The 17,125-nt window shown below is 40.0% G+C and overlaps 3 protein-coding genes across 3 annotated transcripts; 2 read left to right on the top strand and 1 right to left on the bottom strand.

Annotated features, from left to right (window-relative positions):
• The first annotated feature begins 41 nt into the window (after nt 1-41).
• Nucleotides 42-6,352, top strand: stau1 (staufen double-stranded RNA binding protein 1). Its single transcript, XM_033966282.2, has 15 exons — nt 42-244; nt 1,191-1,451; nt 1,555-1,676; nt 1,741-1,897; nt 1,985-2,138; nt 2,216-2,387; nt 2,478-2,576; nt 2,644-2,856; nt 3,154-3,297; nt 3,754-3,900; nt 3,964-4,039; nt 4,194-4,504; nt 4,601-4,723; nt 4,801-4,880; nt 5,614-6,352. The coding sequence occupies exons 2-15, from the start codon at nt 1,256-1,258 to the stop codon at nt 5,693-5,695; spliced, it is 2,076 nt and encodes a 691-aa protein (XP_033822173.1). The 5' UTR covers nt 42-244; nt 1,191-1,255; the 3' UTR covers nt 5,696-6,352.
• A 920-nt stretch (nt 6,353-7,272) lies between these two features.
• On the bottom strand, nt 7,273-9,043 carry rdh20 (retinol dehydrogenase 20). Its single transcript, XM_055222004.1, has 5 exons — nt 8,726-9,043; nt 8,096-8,194; nt 7,871-8,016; nt 7,478-7,609; nt 7,273-7,396 (listed from the first exon to the last, which is right to left on the bottom strand). Exons 1-5 carry the CDS (start codon nt 9,041-9,043, stop codon nt 7,273-7,275), a joined length of 819 nt encoding a protein of 272 aa, XP_055077979.1.
• A 1,687-nt stretch (nt 9,044-10,730) lies between these two features.
• Nucleotides 10,731-16,202, top strand: si:dkey-7k24.5 (somatomedin-B and thrombospondin type-1 domain-containing protein). Its single transcript, XM_033967270.2, has 5 exons — nt 10,731-11,042; nt 11,876-12,067; nt 12,602-12,677; nt 13,228-13,416; nt 13,851-16,202. The coding sequence occupies exons 1-5, from the start codon at nt 10,814-10,816 to the stop codon at nt 13,966-13,968; spliced, it is 804 nt and encodes a 267-aa protein (XP_033823161.1). The 5' UTR covers nt 10,731-10,813; the 3' UTR covers nt 13,969-16,202.
• The last annotated feature ends 923 nt before the right edge of the window (nt 16,203-17,125 follow it).

Below are 17,125 nucleotides of genomic sequence, written 5' to 3'. Positions count from 1 at the left end.
TCTTTGTGTTTTTATTTTGAAATTCTTCTTCCGTCTTCGTTTGTCACTTCCGGGAGGCTGGCTGTGCACAGGACCATTCTCTTTAGTGTTTGCCCTGTCCTCCATATGCCCATCTCCTTGACGTCCTCGTTTTGATAAAAAAATAAACTTAAATAGCCTCCTAAACAGGTTGTCAACAAAGGGCAGCTGCTGTACACGAACCTGTCATATGGAGTAACCAAAAACTGAACAAAGGAACGACGAGGTGAGCAGAGTTCTGTGCTTTGACTTGTCGAGGGTCCGGAATTAGCCACAGCGGGAGCTAGCAGGGCTACAGGTGGGGTTTATAAGTAGGGGGAAAGAAAAATAAATAGTAAACGGATCGGTGAAGATTATAAGGCCACGTATTCTTTAATGCATGATTTGGATTTGCAATCAGTTGTCTTGGTGATTCACAAATTACAGCACACCTGCTTTGTTGTTGGCTAGAAGCTAACAGGCTAACGTCGGCTTTTCCAAATGCCTCCTGCTCGGCCTAACGTATCCAGGGGCTACACCCACATAATCAGAAAAATGCTTGCACGTTTAGTAAAATACCACTGGTAACCAATGACTTGAGACACAAGAAATGACTGGAAGAACTATATTTCTGGAGCTGTTGCTCCATCACTGTCTTCTCACCTAGACTGGGTGGGTGGGATTTAAAAACCACAAGCCCGTGCGTCTGAAAGCCGACTACAAGAGAGACTTGTATGCTGTCCCTGTACTGCATTAAGATTTTTCATCATGAACAAGGCAACTACTCAATTGTACCTAAAGTCGATTTAGAGAGTGATATCCGTGAGGGCTGCCAACAACAGCAGGAGTCAGAACAGGGTCTTGGACATTGTGCTTCAAAGCTTTGCATTTAACTGTATGTGTCAGTCCCATCATAAAAAACATTATAGGTTGTTTTTTTTTTTTACATTAAATCTGTTAAGGATGTTTTTAGGGACTGGATACATAATCAGATTTTTAATTAAGGGAATTCTGAAAAAAAATCATTAGATGATTCAACATTGCGCGATGCAGATTTAGTCAAATAACTTTATGAAAATAAATAGTAGACTACATAGAATACTTGTTCTGTGCTTCTTCTCCTAATCTGACAGGCAAGCCATTATTTATGATTGCTGTTTTAAGACCCCATCATGTATCTATATCTTTTTCAGGCAGAAACTTGCTGTCAGGCCCCCTCAGCTGTGTCCTTGCTTGTGATTGACCAGAGCCCTCAGACATGTCTCAGATGCAGTTCCAGTGCCCTGCCAGCCCCCTGCCTGCTGCTCCTGCCCCTCTGCCTCTGGGGCAGCAGCAGCAGCCTGGCTACAGCATCCCCTGTGCATCTGGCACTCTGCAATCAGAGAGCGCCAGCCAGCCAGGGAGGAGCTCAGCCCTACCTGCAGGCTCCGCCACTGCTTACAACACTATCACAGGTGAACACTGTCTTTACCATGTACAACATGAACATATTCTACATACTAATGAGGATTTGGAGTATCTGTATGAGACAAATAACCACTGCTTTTGATTTTGCAGAATCAAACATGGCAAACCCTAAAGAGAAGACCCCTATGTGCTTGGTGAATGAGTTAGCCCGTTTCAACAAGATACAACCTGAGTATAAGCTGCTAAGTGAGCAGGGGCCCGCTCACTCCAAGGTAAATCTTAAATAACCTCATACACTTTGTTGTTCTGGTGATCATTTTGTTTTTGTGCTGTCAGATATTTTCAGTCAGACTCACGTTGGGAGATCAGCACTGGGAGGCAGAAGGGACCAGCATCAAGAAAGCCCAGCACTCAGCGGCTGCAGCTGCTCTGTCTGAGACCACGCTCCCCAAACCCACCGTGAGGTCGCCCCGCCCACCTGGCAGGATCCCAGGTACGTCATACTGTAACTCTCTTTGCATCTCATAGTGTTTCTGATTGGATGAGAAATTTTGACTTTCTGTTGATTCATGTGTAACAGATAGCATGGCACATATAATAGAGCTGAATGCCATTTGTATGAAGCTTGGTAAAAAGCCCATGTACAAACCCCTCGACCCTTACCCCGGCATGAGATCTCCAAACTTCAACTACAATGTCCGTGGTCCGGGACCGTACCAGCGCTCTATGCAACAGTGAGCTTTCTTATACTCTGCATATTTGTTTATAACATATTTTTATATTAACCCCTGCATATAACGTTTGTGTGTAGGTACTATTACCCTTTCCCCCCTGTGGGACCAGTGATTTACCACATGGAGCTCTCTGTCGGCGGGCAGCAGTTTTTAGGGAAGGGTCGCACTCGTCAGTTAGCCAAACATGACGCCGCTGCAAAGGCCCTGAAGGTGCTGCAGAAGGAGCCCATGTTACAAGAGTTGGCTGAGGTGAGGGCAGATAGTAAATTGGTGAAATTTTATACTCTATGGTTTTTAGACCAGTATCAAACAACAGACTTTTATTATGTTTTAAAACAGATGAATGGAGAGGAGGAGGAAGAGGAAAACCTAAACAAATCTGAAATCAGTCAAGTGTTTGAAATTGCACTTAAACGCAACTTACCTGTGAGCTTTGAGGTATGAAAAATAAATCTATTGTCAAACTTTGTCCAAGCTTGCATGTTGATGAATAAATGTGTTTCAGGTTTTAAAGGAAGATGGCCCTCCTCACATGAAGAGCTTTGTTGTGCGCGTTACAGTTGGGCAGTTTGTTGGAGAGGGAGAGGGGAAAAGTAAAAAGATCGCCAAGAAGCTGGCAGCCGCTGCAGTTCTGGGAGAGCTGAAAAAACTTCCTCATATTCCCAGTGTGGAAAAGGCACTGCCACGCATCAAGAAGAAAACCAAATCCATCATCAAGGTATATCAAAATGGATAATATTGCAGTTGATGTTTTGTAAATGGGCAAAATACACACATTGGGTATATCTATTAAAAAAAACAAAAAATAAAGGTTGCGAATGGAGCTGATTTTAAATAAAAACAAATAAAACTAACTCAATTTTACTGTCTGTTCACGTTTTGTGTAATATTTTAACCTCATTTAAAACATCAACAAGATTTTTGTTCCTATACCCACTCTTATACTCTTATAAATCATCAGAGCTTAGCTAAAGATTGTGTGAATCGGGTAATAATAATAATGTGATGTGGACAGTTGCAGACGAGTCCGGAGTATGGGCAAGGCATGAATCCCATCAGCCGCTTGGCTCAGATCCAACAGGCCAAAAAGGAGAAGGAGCCCGAGTACACCATGGTGACGGAGAGAGGGTTGCCGCGGCGCCGGGAATTCGTTATGCAGGTGAGTCAACCGCAGTCAACCTTAACTCAGGTGTCTCTGCAAGTATTGATAACAGTGTGAATATATGCACATTCACAAGATATGCATAATAATATCTGGCATGTTGTTTATAGTAAATAAACAACATGTATATATATCAAATTTCAAAATGCTGCACAGAGAGATGATGAAAATGGAACAAACGTTTGTTGTAATCTTTCTAATAAGGTTATAAAGTGAGATTACAGCACTTTTTTCCATTTGATTTGTAGATACATTTTACAGTCCTTTCATATATGTCAACCTTCAAATTATACATATAAAGACACACTTTAGTACATTTCTGTGGAATGTCTTCAAATTATTGCTGTGCTGTTGTATTGAATCCAAAATTCAAAAAATAGTAAGATGTTTTTTATCAATATTGTCCCCCAATGTGTGACTTGTGTGACTTGTAAGTTGCGGTCTGTGTGGTAGGTGACAGTGGGAGGGCAGTCTGCAGAGGGAATGGGACCGAGTAAGAAGGTGGCCAAGAGAAATGCTGCTGAGAAAATGCTTGAACTTTTGGGATATAAAGTGCCTCAACCTCAACCCCCAAAACCGGCGCTAAAGACTGATGAAAAGGTATTGTGCAATACACTGTTTTCTAATTATCTGAGCATTTAATCAATAAAGCGTTTCAAACAGTTACCAGTGAAAAAACCTGGTGATGGGCGGAAAGTGACCTTCTTTGAGCCAGGTTCAGCTGAAGAGGCAGCTAATGGTAAGAGACATCAGCTACTTTACTTTTCTGAATATAGTTTAAGTTTTTCCTCATTTGTGAGAGTTGAAACATAACACCAATTCCAGATAACATTAATTTTTTCTACTTTCCCATGATAAATATATTTTACTAACGATATGTTTGAACTCATAAGGCATTAAAGAGGAGGACTTCCGGCTACCGTACATGAGCCACCAGCAGCTGCCCGCGGGGATCCTGCCCATGGTGCCGGAGGTGGCTCAGGCGGTGGGGGTCTGTCAAGGTCCTCAGCCCAGTCGCACTCTGCCAAACCCGGCCAAGGCCACAGTCACTGCCATGATCGCCAATGAGCTGCTCTACGCCGGAACTTCTCCAACTGCAGAGACCATCCTGAAGAACAAGAACAACCTCAACCAACTGCCCCATGGACCCCTGACCAGACCCTCAGAGCAGCTCAGTTTTCTGTCTGCAGTGCAGGGGCTCCAGGTAAAGGAATACTCTATGCAGGAGAGACTGTAAATTCTGTATTTATTACTTTTGTTGCAATTACCAAAAGTTAACATCTGTCTCTTTCTGTTATAGGTGGACTACAAAGATTTCCCCAAAAACAATAAGAACGAGTTTGTGTCACTAATTAATTGCTCTGCACAGCCTCCACTTATCAGTCACGGCATTGGAAAAGATGTAGAATCCTGTCATGATATGGTAAGTTTACACAGTTTAGTTTGTATGAGGCACGACATTATTGTATTGTTTGATAATGCTCACTCTAACCTCCACAGGCTGCTCTAAATATACTGAAGTTGCTCTCAGAGTTGGACCAACAGGCAAATGAAAGAACAGGGAATGGACCAGCATCTGGGTAAGACTCCTTGAGTAATCTATACCTTAAAGATATCAGACAAAATATGTATTTCTGAATTACGCTAAATACCGTAATAGTATTTTGAAATACACTGCCCGGCCAAAAAAAAAGTCTCCACCTGGATTTACCTAAGCAAAGAGGTACGGACCTCCTGCAGTTGGTCAGGTCTAGGTTCAGCAACAGTATGAGGTCAGCTGACACCTGAATATACTGGATGACCAGGTTATTCCATCAGGCTCAAATTGTGAAAGAGTGGTTCAGGAGCATGAGACATCATTTTCACACATGGGTTGTCCAGATCTTAACCCCATTGAGAATCTTTGGGATGTGCTGGAGAAGGTTTTTGCAGCGTCAGACTCCACCATCATCAATGCAACATCTTAGTGAAAAATTAATGTGACACCAGATGGAAATAAATTTTGTGACATTGTAGAAGCGAAATCGAAACAATGCGACAGCGAATGCTTGCTGTAATCAAAGCTAAAGGCGGTCCGGTGTGACCTTTGTTTTTGGCCAGGCAGTGTTTTTAACACTGATAGCTTTCATTCAAAGAAAGTGCAAATTTAAAGACTAGACCAGGGCATGATTTTAGATCTTAATTCATTTTCAGATTATGTTTATGGTTATTTATTAGTTTATTAGTTATCATTAGTTTATTAGCTACCACATTGTATACTTTGGTTAAAACAAATGTCTTGGAAGAATTCCAAATGTGTGTATTTTGTTGCAGGTGTGTAAAGCAGGAAATGGAAGATGACCTCAAACAGGCTAACTCAAACACATTGGCACACACCTTGGATGGCACTGCATAGTTCTGGTTGTGTCCTGAAGCACTAGAGAAAGATCCACACTGTGTTCATGTTACTGTTTTAGCGGCTACAGGACATTTGGAGCTCTGTAAGCTAGAAACTATTACTTAAGTTGTTCTTAAAAGTTCACAGTTAAACAAGATTAATAGAAAGATAGTTTATACTTGTTGATATTGTTTAATTGGACAATGTTATTTTATGTTGCTTTGTAGATGAAAATGCTGCATCCTAGGCACTGAGGTGTTGACCACGTGATAATAAATTTAAAATGTGAACCTTTTTTCTTTAAAGCTAGCTTCATTCTTTGATATTCTGTTGTTAAGAGTTATATGTCTCATTCCTTGTCCAAGTAGTCCTTTTAAAGAAATCATTTTTGTGTTAGCATTCTCTTTGTCTAGGGTGCAGCAATAGGACCTCTGTTGATTTTTCCCACAGTGCTTTATAAGAACAACCACCAGTGAAGTGATGGACATTACCATGTAGGGCTGGGAAGGAAGATGTTCTAAATGTAGTTGTGCTTCACCGTTGTCTCTAATCTGTGTGCTGCGGGACGCTTCCTGTGGCACTAGGCTCCCTGGAGTTCCCCTTCCTAATGTCAGCCTCCCATCCCTCTCCTCACATGGTAATAAAATGTCAGTGCTCTTTTGCACTAACCAAAGACACATGTTTGATGTATTCTTTTATCTTGCAACATACAAAATTACTACAATCTGGCATTACAGTGTTTATACACTGATTATGTTATACAGAACAAATACTTGAACAAATGCAAGGAAATTTGAGATGTAACAAAAAGTAGTACAACAAAAGTAGTACTTGGTGTATATGTTTACAGTAGTCAGTTGTTATGAATACTGGTCTTTTGGAGTAATGGTGTTGACAGCCTTATGTATATGACATGCGAAAATTAGCAAACTTATATTGGATGAAAAAAATGTGTTGCCATAGCAATTAACAATAAAAAAAATAAGTATTCTAACTTTTGATAACTTCAAAAGTTAGAATATCAAGATCAACTTACATAAGATATTTGGGTTTATATTTGCTTATATCAGATATGTGTTGTTTTAACATCTAAGGAGAAAAGCTGAAATTTTTTTACATGTAGTGTAAAATATTAGAGGGGCTCTGTGTCATCTTTGTATCGATATGAGGGGCTGCAGCACAGCAGACTTTGGGAATGGCTTGTAATATTCATTCATAAATCATTTCAAAGTCTTCTGATTCTGATTCTGATTTGGTCCTAAGTCCAAGAAAAATATAAATTTGTGGTTTTAACAATTTTATTAGTATAAACATGATGCAACAATAGGAATAAATAAACAACTAGTATCTACATTAAGGCCAAGTCAAGACTCAATTCATGTTCTAGTACAAGTCATAAACCACAAGAAGGAGCACTTTTTAATCCATGTCCTCAATGAGCACTTGGCTGAGTGTCATCTTTAACTTTCTAACCCTTCCATTCTTACACTCCTCTTTCTCATGCAATTGAAACTCCACTCTATGGCAGTTTTAAATATAAATACAATTTGCATATTTTAAAGTGAAATATTTGGTTAATATCTTAGTTACCTCAGTTATGCAACTTCAATGACACGGTTAGATTCAAGTTTTGGCTTCACAGAATCAATGAAGGGGTACATGCATTTGTCTGAACCCATAAATCTATATGCGATCACATTAGATTCCCATGGCAACAACCTGAAAAAAAAAGATTTATAGTCCGTTTCAGGGCTGTCTGAATAGTTCATGGTTGCACTTTTATATGATAGTAGTACTCACGCTCTAAAGAGGACAGGCAGGTAGGTGAGGCGAGGGATGCACACCAGCGGCTGGTCTATGAGGATGGCGTTCATTGCCTGTTCAACACAGTACTGTGGCTCTAGTGGGGCGAGGACCAGCTCCACTTCCTCCCTATAGAGGGCACCAAAACACATTTTAGTTACACATGTACTTTAACCACATGGTGTAAATATCAGCCCATCATGGCTCAGTACAAATATTTAGGCTATATTTATTTAATAGTGACATTGCATATTAGTGAACATCTGTATTGAACAGATGTATATGAAGGATTAAAGTTAGGTAACAAAACAAATACAACATACAAATAAGTTAGTACATCACAAAAAAATGTTAATGGTAAATTGATGCTATAAGTAACTTGTAACAGACCTTATTTTGCAGCCTTCGAACATGCCTGTGTCTACTATATAGGGGCAAACCAGAGTTGTTTTCACTCCTTCCACCTGCTCAGCCACAAGCTCATGAGCCAAAGACTCATGAAAGCCTACAGCAGCAAACTTACTGGCACAGTAATCCTGTATCAAAGAAAAAATACAAATTCTTAGTATAGTAAATGTTTTAATACAATCTAAATGTTTTTCCTCTGGACTTCACCTCCACACAGGCAGTGCTGAAAAGGCCTAGTACACTGGCAATGGTCACAATGTGTCCATGGTTCTGCGCTTTCATGTGGGGGAGAAAGGCTTTGACCGTCTGAAACACACAGCACAGCATTAAACATGAGGTAACATGTTCATTTGGCTTTGCAGATTACTAAAACTAAGCAGTGATTTATGGGTAAGTCCGGAGTGTGAAGGAGATCAGACTGAAGGCATTTAGACTAGAGACATTCTTGGGCTAAATCTTTACATTGCACAGTCATAGGGTCATTTAAATTATCAGCATAAAAGTTGACTTAGTGACTTGTCATTCAATAGCCATTTACTATTTTTACTTAATAGGTAGTTGCTAATTGATTGATCGGCAGTTGACTGTAAATCTGCTGTGTAAATCACTAAAAGCTTTGATTTGTCAAAATGTGTGATTTGAGTACTACAGTGCAGTACATCAGGCAGGTGCAGACGTTACAGGTGCAATAGCTGTTCTCACCCAGAAGAGGGCGTGGCAGTTGACCTTGAGTGTCCTCTCCACTAGGTCGTCGGGACAGTCCAGCAGGCGTTTTCCAGCCACCACCCCGGCGTTGTTGACCAGGAAGGTCACATGTCTGCCCAGGTCCCTCCTCACCTGCTCTGCCTTCTGGTACACATCCTCTCTGCTGGTGACATCCACAGTGTACGTGTGCACTTTACCCCCCTGCTCCCTCACCAGCTTGGCTGTCTGCTCGTTGGCACTACTGTTAATGTCCCACAGCACCACCTCTGCTCCATGTTTGGAGAACTCCTGAGCGAAGAGGCGGCCCAGGCCTCCTCCTGCTCCAGTGATTAGCACTAGCTCTCCATCGATGGGCTTAGTGCGAGGTCGGAGCACTAAACGCACAGAGTTACGCAGGATAAAGTAGATCATGTCCAGGAGCATCATCTGCAGGTCCATAAAGAATATCATGTTGACTAAACTTTGCTGTGACAAAGTCTACCTGACTTCTACCTGAGCGTGCGAGCACAGACAGCCAAGCTGGTGGAGCCCTGCCTCTGTCCTGGGTTTATTTAAACTCTCCTGGATTAGAGAAATAACATGAGCTCAAAATAAAGCCACCTTTGTCATAAGCTCTGAATGGTCACTGCATGTGTAAGAACATAGTATTATAATGACTATAGCCTTCTTTAAGTTCAAGGAGAGATTTCACAACATTCCTTGTGCGCACATGTGAGTACGTGTCATGTTAGTACACTCAGCCCCATAATAATATCATAAAATTTTAAATGCCAGTGTAATTCCGATATTTTTTGTTCATTCAGATCTTATCACAGACAGAATCAGTATGGCTCCACCTGTGATGTTATAGAAGTCAGTGTCTTTAATATCTGGTTGAGTGTTATATTCTAATGAAGATTCTCAGGTTTTGTCAAATGTTCATTTACAGAGTGCAGTTAATAATCATCATGTGTACTATCCATAACATGTCCATAATGAGCCCATTGACAAATACTGAATCTGTTCACAACATAATCAGATTAAATGTGACCCTTGAAGGAGGCTTGTTGATGTCACGTTTCAGTGGAATACAGCTGCCTGTTGTTCCTTGTGCACTAAGCTTTTACACTGCATTGTAATAACTTTTTCCAATACAGTACAGTCCCCCATGCTCATACACAGGTGTCTGAAGTACCGGTATTTTGGGAACTATTGACACTGTTGCACTATATTTAGATAGTTAGTGAACAATAACCAAGTTAATGTTTAAAGCTTTGGATTGTGCAGTACACAAGCTGCAAATACCTGATCAAAGTGAGTTAGCTCTAGTAGTAGCATGGTGCAGGTCAAGTGACGCTGATCTGCTGAGTTGTGCAATGTGGTCCATAATGTGTGAACAGTATAGACTTTACAATAGACCACATTCACAGCCATTTTGTGAGTGTCCGATGGAGGTGTCTCTGCCCCTCTCCTGTGGTCACTCTCTCTTCTGTCTGAATGTTGTGATTTTTAACAGAGGCCCACACTGCCCCGTGTTGTTCTTTTGCATGACTAAGCTCATGGCACAGCCGGAGTTGTTATAATCTGGTCTTTTCACATGTTTAGACACTCACAGCTCTGAATCACAGATTGGAGACGCCACAAGAGTTGACTATTAACTGTTGAACTATATAACTATAATGGACTGAGATATTGCCAGTTTGCACGGTTACCCTTTTAATGCGCTTACTTTTAATGTACTCCAAGTATGTTTACAACTACTAGTAGAAGCAGGGGGCTCTTCAATGAATTCATAATTTTCCCTGTATAGTGATATGGGCTCACCTCTCCACAGATCTGGCCTCAAACTTTTGCTTGGTGGCTTCACTTGATTGTCTCCATAGTGATACTGATGAACATTCCGGGCAAATTAATACAATCTCCATGAAGGCTAGGACATGGTGGACACATCACTAGAAAAGCCAAACAGAGCACCTTTAAATAGTAAAACTCACCTTGTTTGAAATTGTTATATTTTGTTAAAAAAAAAAAAAGTCTATACATGAAATATTGCAGCTCATCATCGTTGAAATGATTTGATGAACTGTCCCTTTAAGAGAGGTACCACATGAAGCTCTAACTGTCTCATCTTTGCTCTGCTGAAGTTTGAGTTGTCATTGCACATGTTCATTGACTCACTAAAGCACACATGGATCACTTAACTGATGCTGCCCGTTGGCATTGTTAAGAAATATTGCCGAGATGACATTTCTCAACAGTCATGTCGTTTTGATTTTATTGAAAACGTGCTTATCTCTGGTGGATTTTTCCCATTGTGGCTGCAGGGAAGCGGGATTATGTTGCAGTGGCAGGGACATGGCGTGTGTGACCAAAGGGTGGAAGTCAGACCGCACTTTTGGGACCTGCTTCTGTGACCAGTCCTGTGCGTCCACCCAGGACTGCTGCGATGATTACAACACGGCATGCCCAGGTGGGTTTGAACCAAAACAGGATTAACATTTTAATCTACTTACTTAAACAGAATGAATCATGCTATGGTTTTATGAGGGGACTTCACACTTAGCTGGATATTAATTAAGAATTGCAGATTTTAAACATAGCCAGGGGAGGTGCGCTAATATACATGTGTTTATCAGCAGTAGCCTGTGTAGAGAGTCGTGTCCACTGCTCCACAGCACTGTTTCATTGTATAACTGTTACATGGGAATTTAAACAAGCTATGGGCCCTTGTGCAGCTTTATCTCCTCTTTTTGAAAATTGAATTCAAGTTTATTTACGTTGTGCAAATTAAATGTAACTTTTCTGTCTTGTTGGAGATAAGGTGTAAATATAAAACTTTGAAAAACCTGTGTTATGGAACCTCCACCAAGTTATACTACCCCTATAAATAATATATAAGGAAGCATTCTCAGTGCTGGCAGCTGTTGCTTCGTCAGTCGTCCTTTTTTATGTGAATCAAGTCAAGTCACTAGTCATGTTAAACAAAAATGTGTAACATGACTAGTGACTTGTGACTAATATGAATGTTCAGGTACAGAATTAGTGATTTTGCCTGTTATTTATCATCTAAGTGAGACATAATCACATCTGAAAACCACCAAAACCCACAGGCTGTATTCTAAGCACTCATCCCATCTGTAAAACTGGATTAGGTCACCCCACCTTCATCATCCGCATGTTAAAATTATAATTTCTTGTTTTTGACAGCCTGTGCCAATGAGATTTAGGAAAAAATAGGAGTATTGCCATGTAACAGGAAGCTGATGCCCATATGCTGCAGTAATGATCTTTTCCTTGCTATAGCTGTGCCATGTGAGGTGAGTGAGTGGAGCGAGTGGTCGGGCTGCGCAGAGCCGTGCAGAGCCGCTGTGCGCACGAGGAGCAGGAGCGTCATAACGGAGAGGCTAAATGGAGGACTGCCCTGCCCTCACCTGGAGGAGCACGCTGGCTGTGCACAGTACTGGACCCAACAGGGACACTGCCACAACTCACTGGGTCAGTCAAGTCTTTGTCAGTGTACTTATCTGTGTATGGAAGTGAATGTATAAGATGTGAAGATCTATTATTATGGGCTGACAAGGCAACAACGACATACTTCAATTGGATCCGTTGTGTGTATGAATGTGGTGGACGTGTCAGTGTATCACAGGCTACCACTGGCTACACACTTATCTTACCACCTCCAGATGTGTGGAGTGCATGAATAAGGATTACTGTGTGATATTTGGAGAACCGTCTAAAAATACAAATTAATGCCAACATCATCACTTTTTCTAACTGGGAATGAGGAAACCTACTTATTCCCTTGCCTTTAAATGTGCAGATACTGTATTTATTCTTTTGAGGCAAACTGTGGCAGCATTATAAAGCCATGTCTATTCTAGCACTATTCAGGTAGTCGTCTAATTTTAGCCAGAAACAGTCAGCAAAGAAACATTATGTAATAAGATTGTCTAGGTCTCTGCTCTTTATATTGACAGGGCCTTTGAATTGAAACTAAATGTGCATACCATACCTCTTATCCAACAGTTCCAGCTCTCATCACCAGCAGTGGCTATGGCAACGCCCGGAAGAAACGAGAGATTCCTGACAGTGAAGTGACAGGGTAAAACACATTCATAGTGCTACAAAGTGCTCTAAATGACATGTCTGCATTTAGAGGGAGGGGTCGAGGAGCTGTGATTTCACAATCTGGAAAAAGGAGGGAAGAAAGGGTGTGTAGTTGAAGACGGCAAGAAAAAATTCTGATGGAACATTACATTGTAAATCATTGCATTCCAGCTGTAATGCATTGAATTTACAACCAACTCAGGACCAAAATGTGAGCCAGGGTGAAAATAAAGCTCTTTATTATTGTTTTACAGAAAAGTCTCTCATGTCAATCATTTTCCTGTACAAATTGTTGCTTCCCTTTCATTGTATAGTTTTGTTACCATCTCCCCCTATAAGACCAGCGACACATATTAACCCTGTGTTTAGTCTGCTGTTTCAACATAAATACAGTGGTCTGCGTTGCGCTGAGGCAGTGCTTGTGATGAACGTACCTTTTTTATGGAACATGTCGGGTCCATATTTGCGCTGGTGCTCTGTCTGCATGTTCCTAATGAATAAACCAAGTCATTTTGATTGATTAATAAATTGGTTTGTGTGTGTAGATACTGCGTGCGGTTCCAGCTGACCTCCATGACAGCAGACTGTGCTCAGAGCAGAGGGGCGCACACTCGATGGATGCAATACCTTAGGGAAGGGCATCAGGTGTGTGTGGAGTGTCAGCCTCCTGCACTGGCCCAGGGACAGGCCCACTGCGCCGGAGACGGAGAGAGTCTGTACAGCAATGACATCAGGTAAACTCACATCAAAGAATAATGTTTATGTACGATCCAGCACCCTGTTGTACCAGTTGGTTGCACTTAAGTATGTAAAGTAAATATATTGTATTTTGTATTGTAAAAAAGAACTGATTGAAAATAGAATGAAAAAGAATACAGTTAACTGGCAGTGTAGACTTCAAAACAAGGATATAAAGTGACATTTCTTCATTTTTGTGGTTAATTTGTCAGTCTGTTTTCTTGAGGGCAATATATTACCTAGATAGATAATGAAAAAATAGTTTGTTTTTGTTTTTTTCTTCCATTTTGCTCATTTCCATCTTAAATTAAACCAAAAATTCGTTTGAAACCTGTCTGAAGTACAAATATAGGGGTCCTTCCTCCTTCCGCCACTCGATGTCAGCAGAGCTCCCTGTGTATCAGAGGAGTGACTGTGCTCTGGGTTGTAGGTTTCCTTCTCTCCAGTGGCGGGCCGTGGGGAACCCGCGCTGCAGAGGCGTGTGGAGGCGCGTGGAGCGGCTCGACACCTGCTCCTGCCCTACGGCTCACAGTTTCCTCTTCATCTGATACAGCTTCGGGATAACAAGGACCGGGCTGACTTCATTATGGCTAGAATCAAAGTACAGGTCTATTGTGAAATGTTATTGTTGTTTTTTTATCATGCAAAAATGTCAAGGCTACAAAGTGACAGTGTATTATAAAGTTAATTATAGTGGAAGATAAGGCTAGATGGAACATAAACAAGACATACTTTTAATCAGTGCTACAATTCTTCTCCCAAAGTCTGAATTCAGCTCCGAAACTACGTGCTTTTACTGGTTGGGCTAAATTAAAATTTGATCCATTGCACAGGCCTAGTGGAAATCACTATTCTAATTCTGTAATCATAAATCCTGCATTTTTATCACCATATCACTCTGTAACTATGACTTGGCTATTATAATAAACTATTCCTAAATCCTTCACATCTGAGTATTCCATAAACTAGCTATATTTGTCACTGGAGGGGAGAAAACCTTCTTGGTTGGTTAAATTTGCACCAATCAAGCTCAATGTTGTGACCATATGGCTTTTAAACATAGGTTTTCATTTTATTATGTGTTTTGACAACCTGCCCAACTTTGAGGATCTAACCCACAGTAATATGTCACGGTGAGGAGATAATCGGCGTTATTTGCATATCATTGGTCATATAATGGAAATGATTGATGCCGTACACAATATTTCAGCATTATTTAACAACTGTAATAAGTCAATCAAACAACATCGAAAAGTAAAGTGATTTAATTTATTTCCTTTTTGACTCATTCAAGGGAACTGTTGCTTTTCTTAAGAAATAAAAATATCTTGGGACATTGAGACACCTTTTTAAAACGTGACAAGTACTGGCTCTTGTGTGTGAACTTCACCAGTCACAACGCCAAAGTTACAACATGCACTGAACAGTAACATTGATACAGAAACGACAGCTTAGAAAGTCAACAAGTAAAAAGGTTTTGTTTCTTGTTTTTCATTTACAAAACAGACAGCCTCGGGACCTACAAACAACATAGTACAAGAGCTGGCTAAGAGATAATATTTCCCCTGTTACACTTTACAAAGATGATGGCTTAGGCAAGGTTGGGGTCAATTCCTCTGAGTATACGCTGTAGAAAAAATAGAGCTTTCGGAACATAGGGTTTTGTAGTTTGAAATGTATAGTATTTTGTGCTGTTATTTTGGCTCTGGTTTATTGTAAGATGTCCGTTTTGTCCTCCCGAATGGACCCCAACCCTGTAATACAGTGCTCTAAATCTGCAAGTGTGATATTTGGAAACTACAATGTTCTGTAAGGGATTATGAGTTAAAACAATAGGAATAGCAGCTAAAGCAACAATTAAATTAATCTAAATGCATTATACTGTACACTTTGTGCTCTTTGTCTTCCATATAGTGAAACATCCATTTATCTTTCTTCATGGGGATTACAGTCAAATTAAAAGTCATTAAAAGAAAGGAAGAAAAGCTATTTAAGAAGGAGCTCTCAAATTAAAAATAGAAACTGTAATTTTTTAAATAATGTTATGATCTCACAGTATCACCGTCATAACATGCATGAATTATCAATGCAGTTGTGTTTTAAATAATGGCAGTATGGATCTATTATGGTTATAGACATATTCTCATTCCAATGTGTGGCTTATTCACAAATTACTGATTGTCTTTTATTGTTGAGATAGACGTTTTCTACGGTCCCTGACTACAGTAAAAAATAAATCTAAAAGCTCTGAATACTGAGTTTTCAGAATAAAACGACCCTGTTTTCATGTGAGTAACGTAATGAATAATTAAAAGAAGCAAGCATATAGAGCGTTTTAGTGTAAACAACATCACAAGCAATGTGGTAAAAAGTGAATTAAAGCCAAACGGTTGTATTTCATGAAAACATTAGCCACAGAAAATGAATGGAACAATAAAACAATAAATAGCAAACCAATACATGTGTGTAATGTCAGTGCCTGGATAGTAAACATTGGAAAAGCAGTGGAATATAAAGACCGCTGTATACTGCCCCACAAGTTATTTGAATTCAAAACTGACAACTAGTTTTTATTTAAAAGTCAGTTTGTTTTATTGACTCATTAACTTTTCGAAAAATGAACGAGAACAGCTACTCTACAAAATGCATGCATAGCTTCCACCCTTCCACCCCAATTATCAAGGACGCAATTAGCGATAATTGCTGCTATAAATAAAATGGTTAAATAAGGAACCAGATTGTAATGTTCTTTACCTGGTAACTGACATAACACACGAGCAGCACACTGACTTTCAAAGGCAAAACTATTCATACTTGAATTTAATTTGGTAGCTAGCACTTTATGTAAATGTATCTGATTTTCTTACTGTATTACAATGCTTGTGCAGCCATGTTGTTCACGAATTTAAAAAAAAAAAAAAAAAAAAAAAACAAAAACCTAAGAAACATGCATTTCTACTTTATGAATTATGTTGATAAATCAACAATTTACCTTGTGCTCATGGCTTCTTTGTTATGCAATCTATTGTGTGTGCAAAATGAAAACTCTGCAATTCTCATCCATAATGTACAATCTTCTTTTTTAAACCACTCTTTAGCTACAAGTAAACAAATTAGGGTTCTGCTTATGTAATCATTATTTCCCAAGCATACAATCGTTTCTCAATTAGCATCTTTAAACCTATATGCAAGAGAAAATGGGCTCAGAGAATATAGTGAAAGGCAGGATTCCCAAAGCTTGCATGCATTGGAAACACTTCATTCTTCACCATTAGGCAGCAGATCCCCTTTGCTCTAGTGCCCCAACCACACATGTACCTATGCAATACACACACGCACGCACACAATAGCATCTCACAGTCATTGCTATTCTATTCACACCGTGCCTCCTCTCAGTCACTATGGGCTGAGCAATATGAAATGGTTCAACTGTGCGATTAAAGCAGGAAATGAAATCTGGTTGGGAGATTAGAATGTTAAAAACATCACTTTAAAATGTATGTCAAATTGCCTTGTGCACATTTTGACAGTGAAATTTAGAGCTACTTAATGCGAAGCTAGCACAGATATGGTAGTGCATAAAGACCCGCTATGTAACTTTTCTTGGTGGTAGTACACCATCTGCTTGTTCCCATGGAGATGATATTGCTTTATCTGAATTGTTCCACTGTATGGTATTTCTCTCTACCCTGTATTTATTCAATT

The sequence above is a fragment of the Periophthalmus magnuspinnatus genome, chromosome 5 (genome assembly GCF_009829125.3).
Source record: "Periophthalmus magnuspinnatus isolate fPerMag1 chromosome 5, fPerMag1.2.pri, whole genome shotgun sequence".
In the NCBI taxonomy this organism is placed as follows: domain Eukaryota; kingdom Metazoa; phylum Chordata; class Actinopteri; order Gobiiformes; family Gobiidae; genus Periophthalmus; species Periophthalmus magnuspinnatus.
This window is presented reverse-complemented; position numbering and strand designations above follow the sequence as displayed.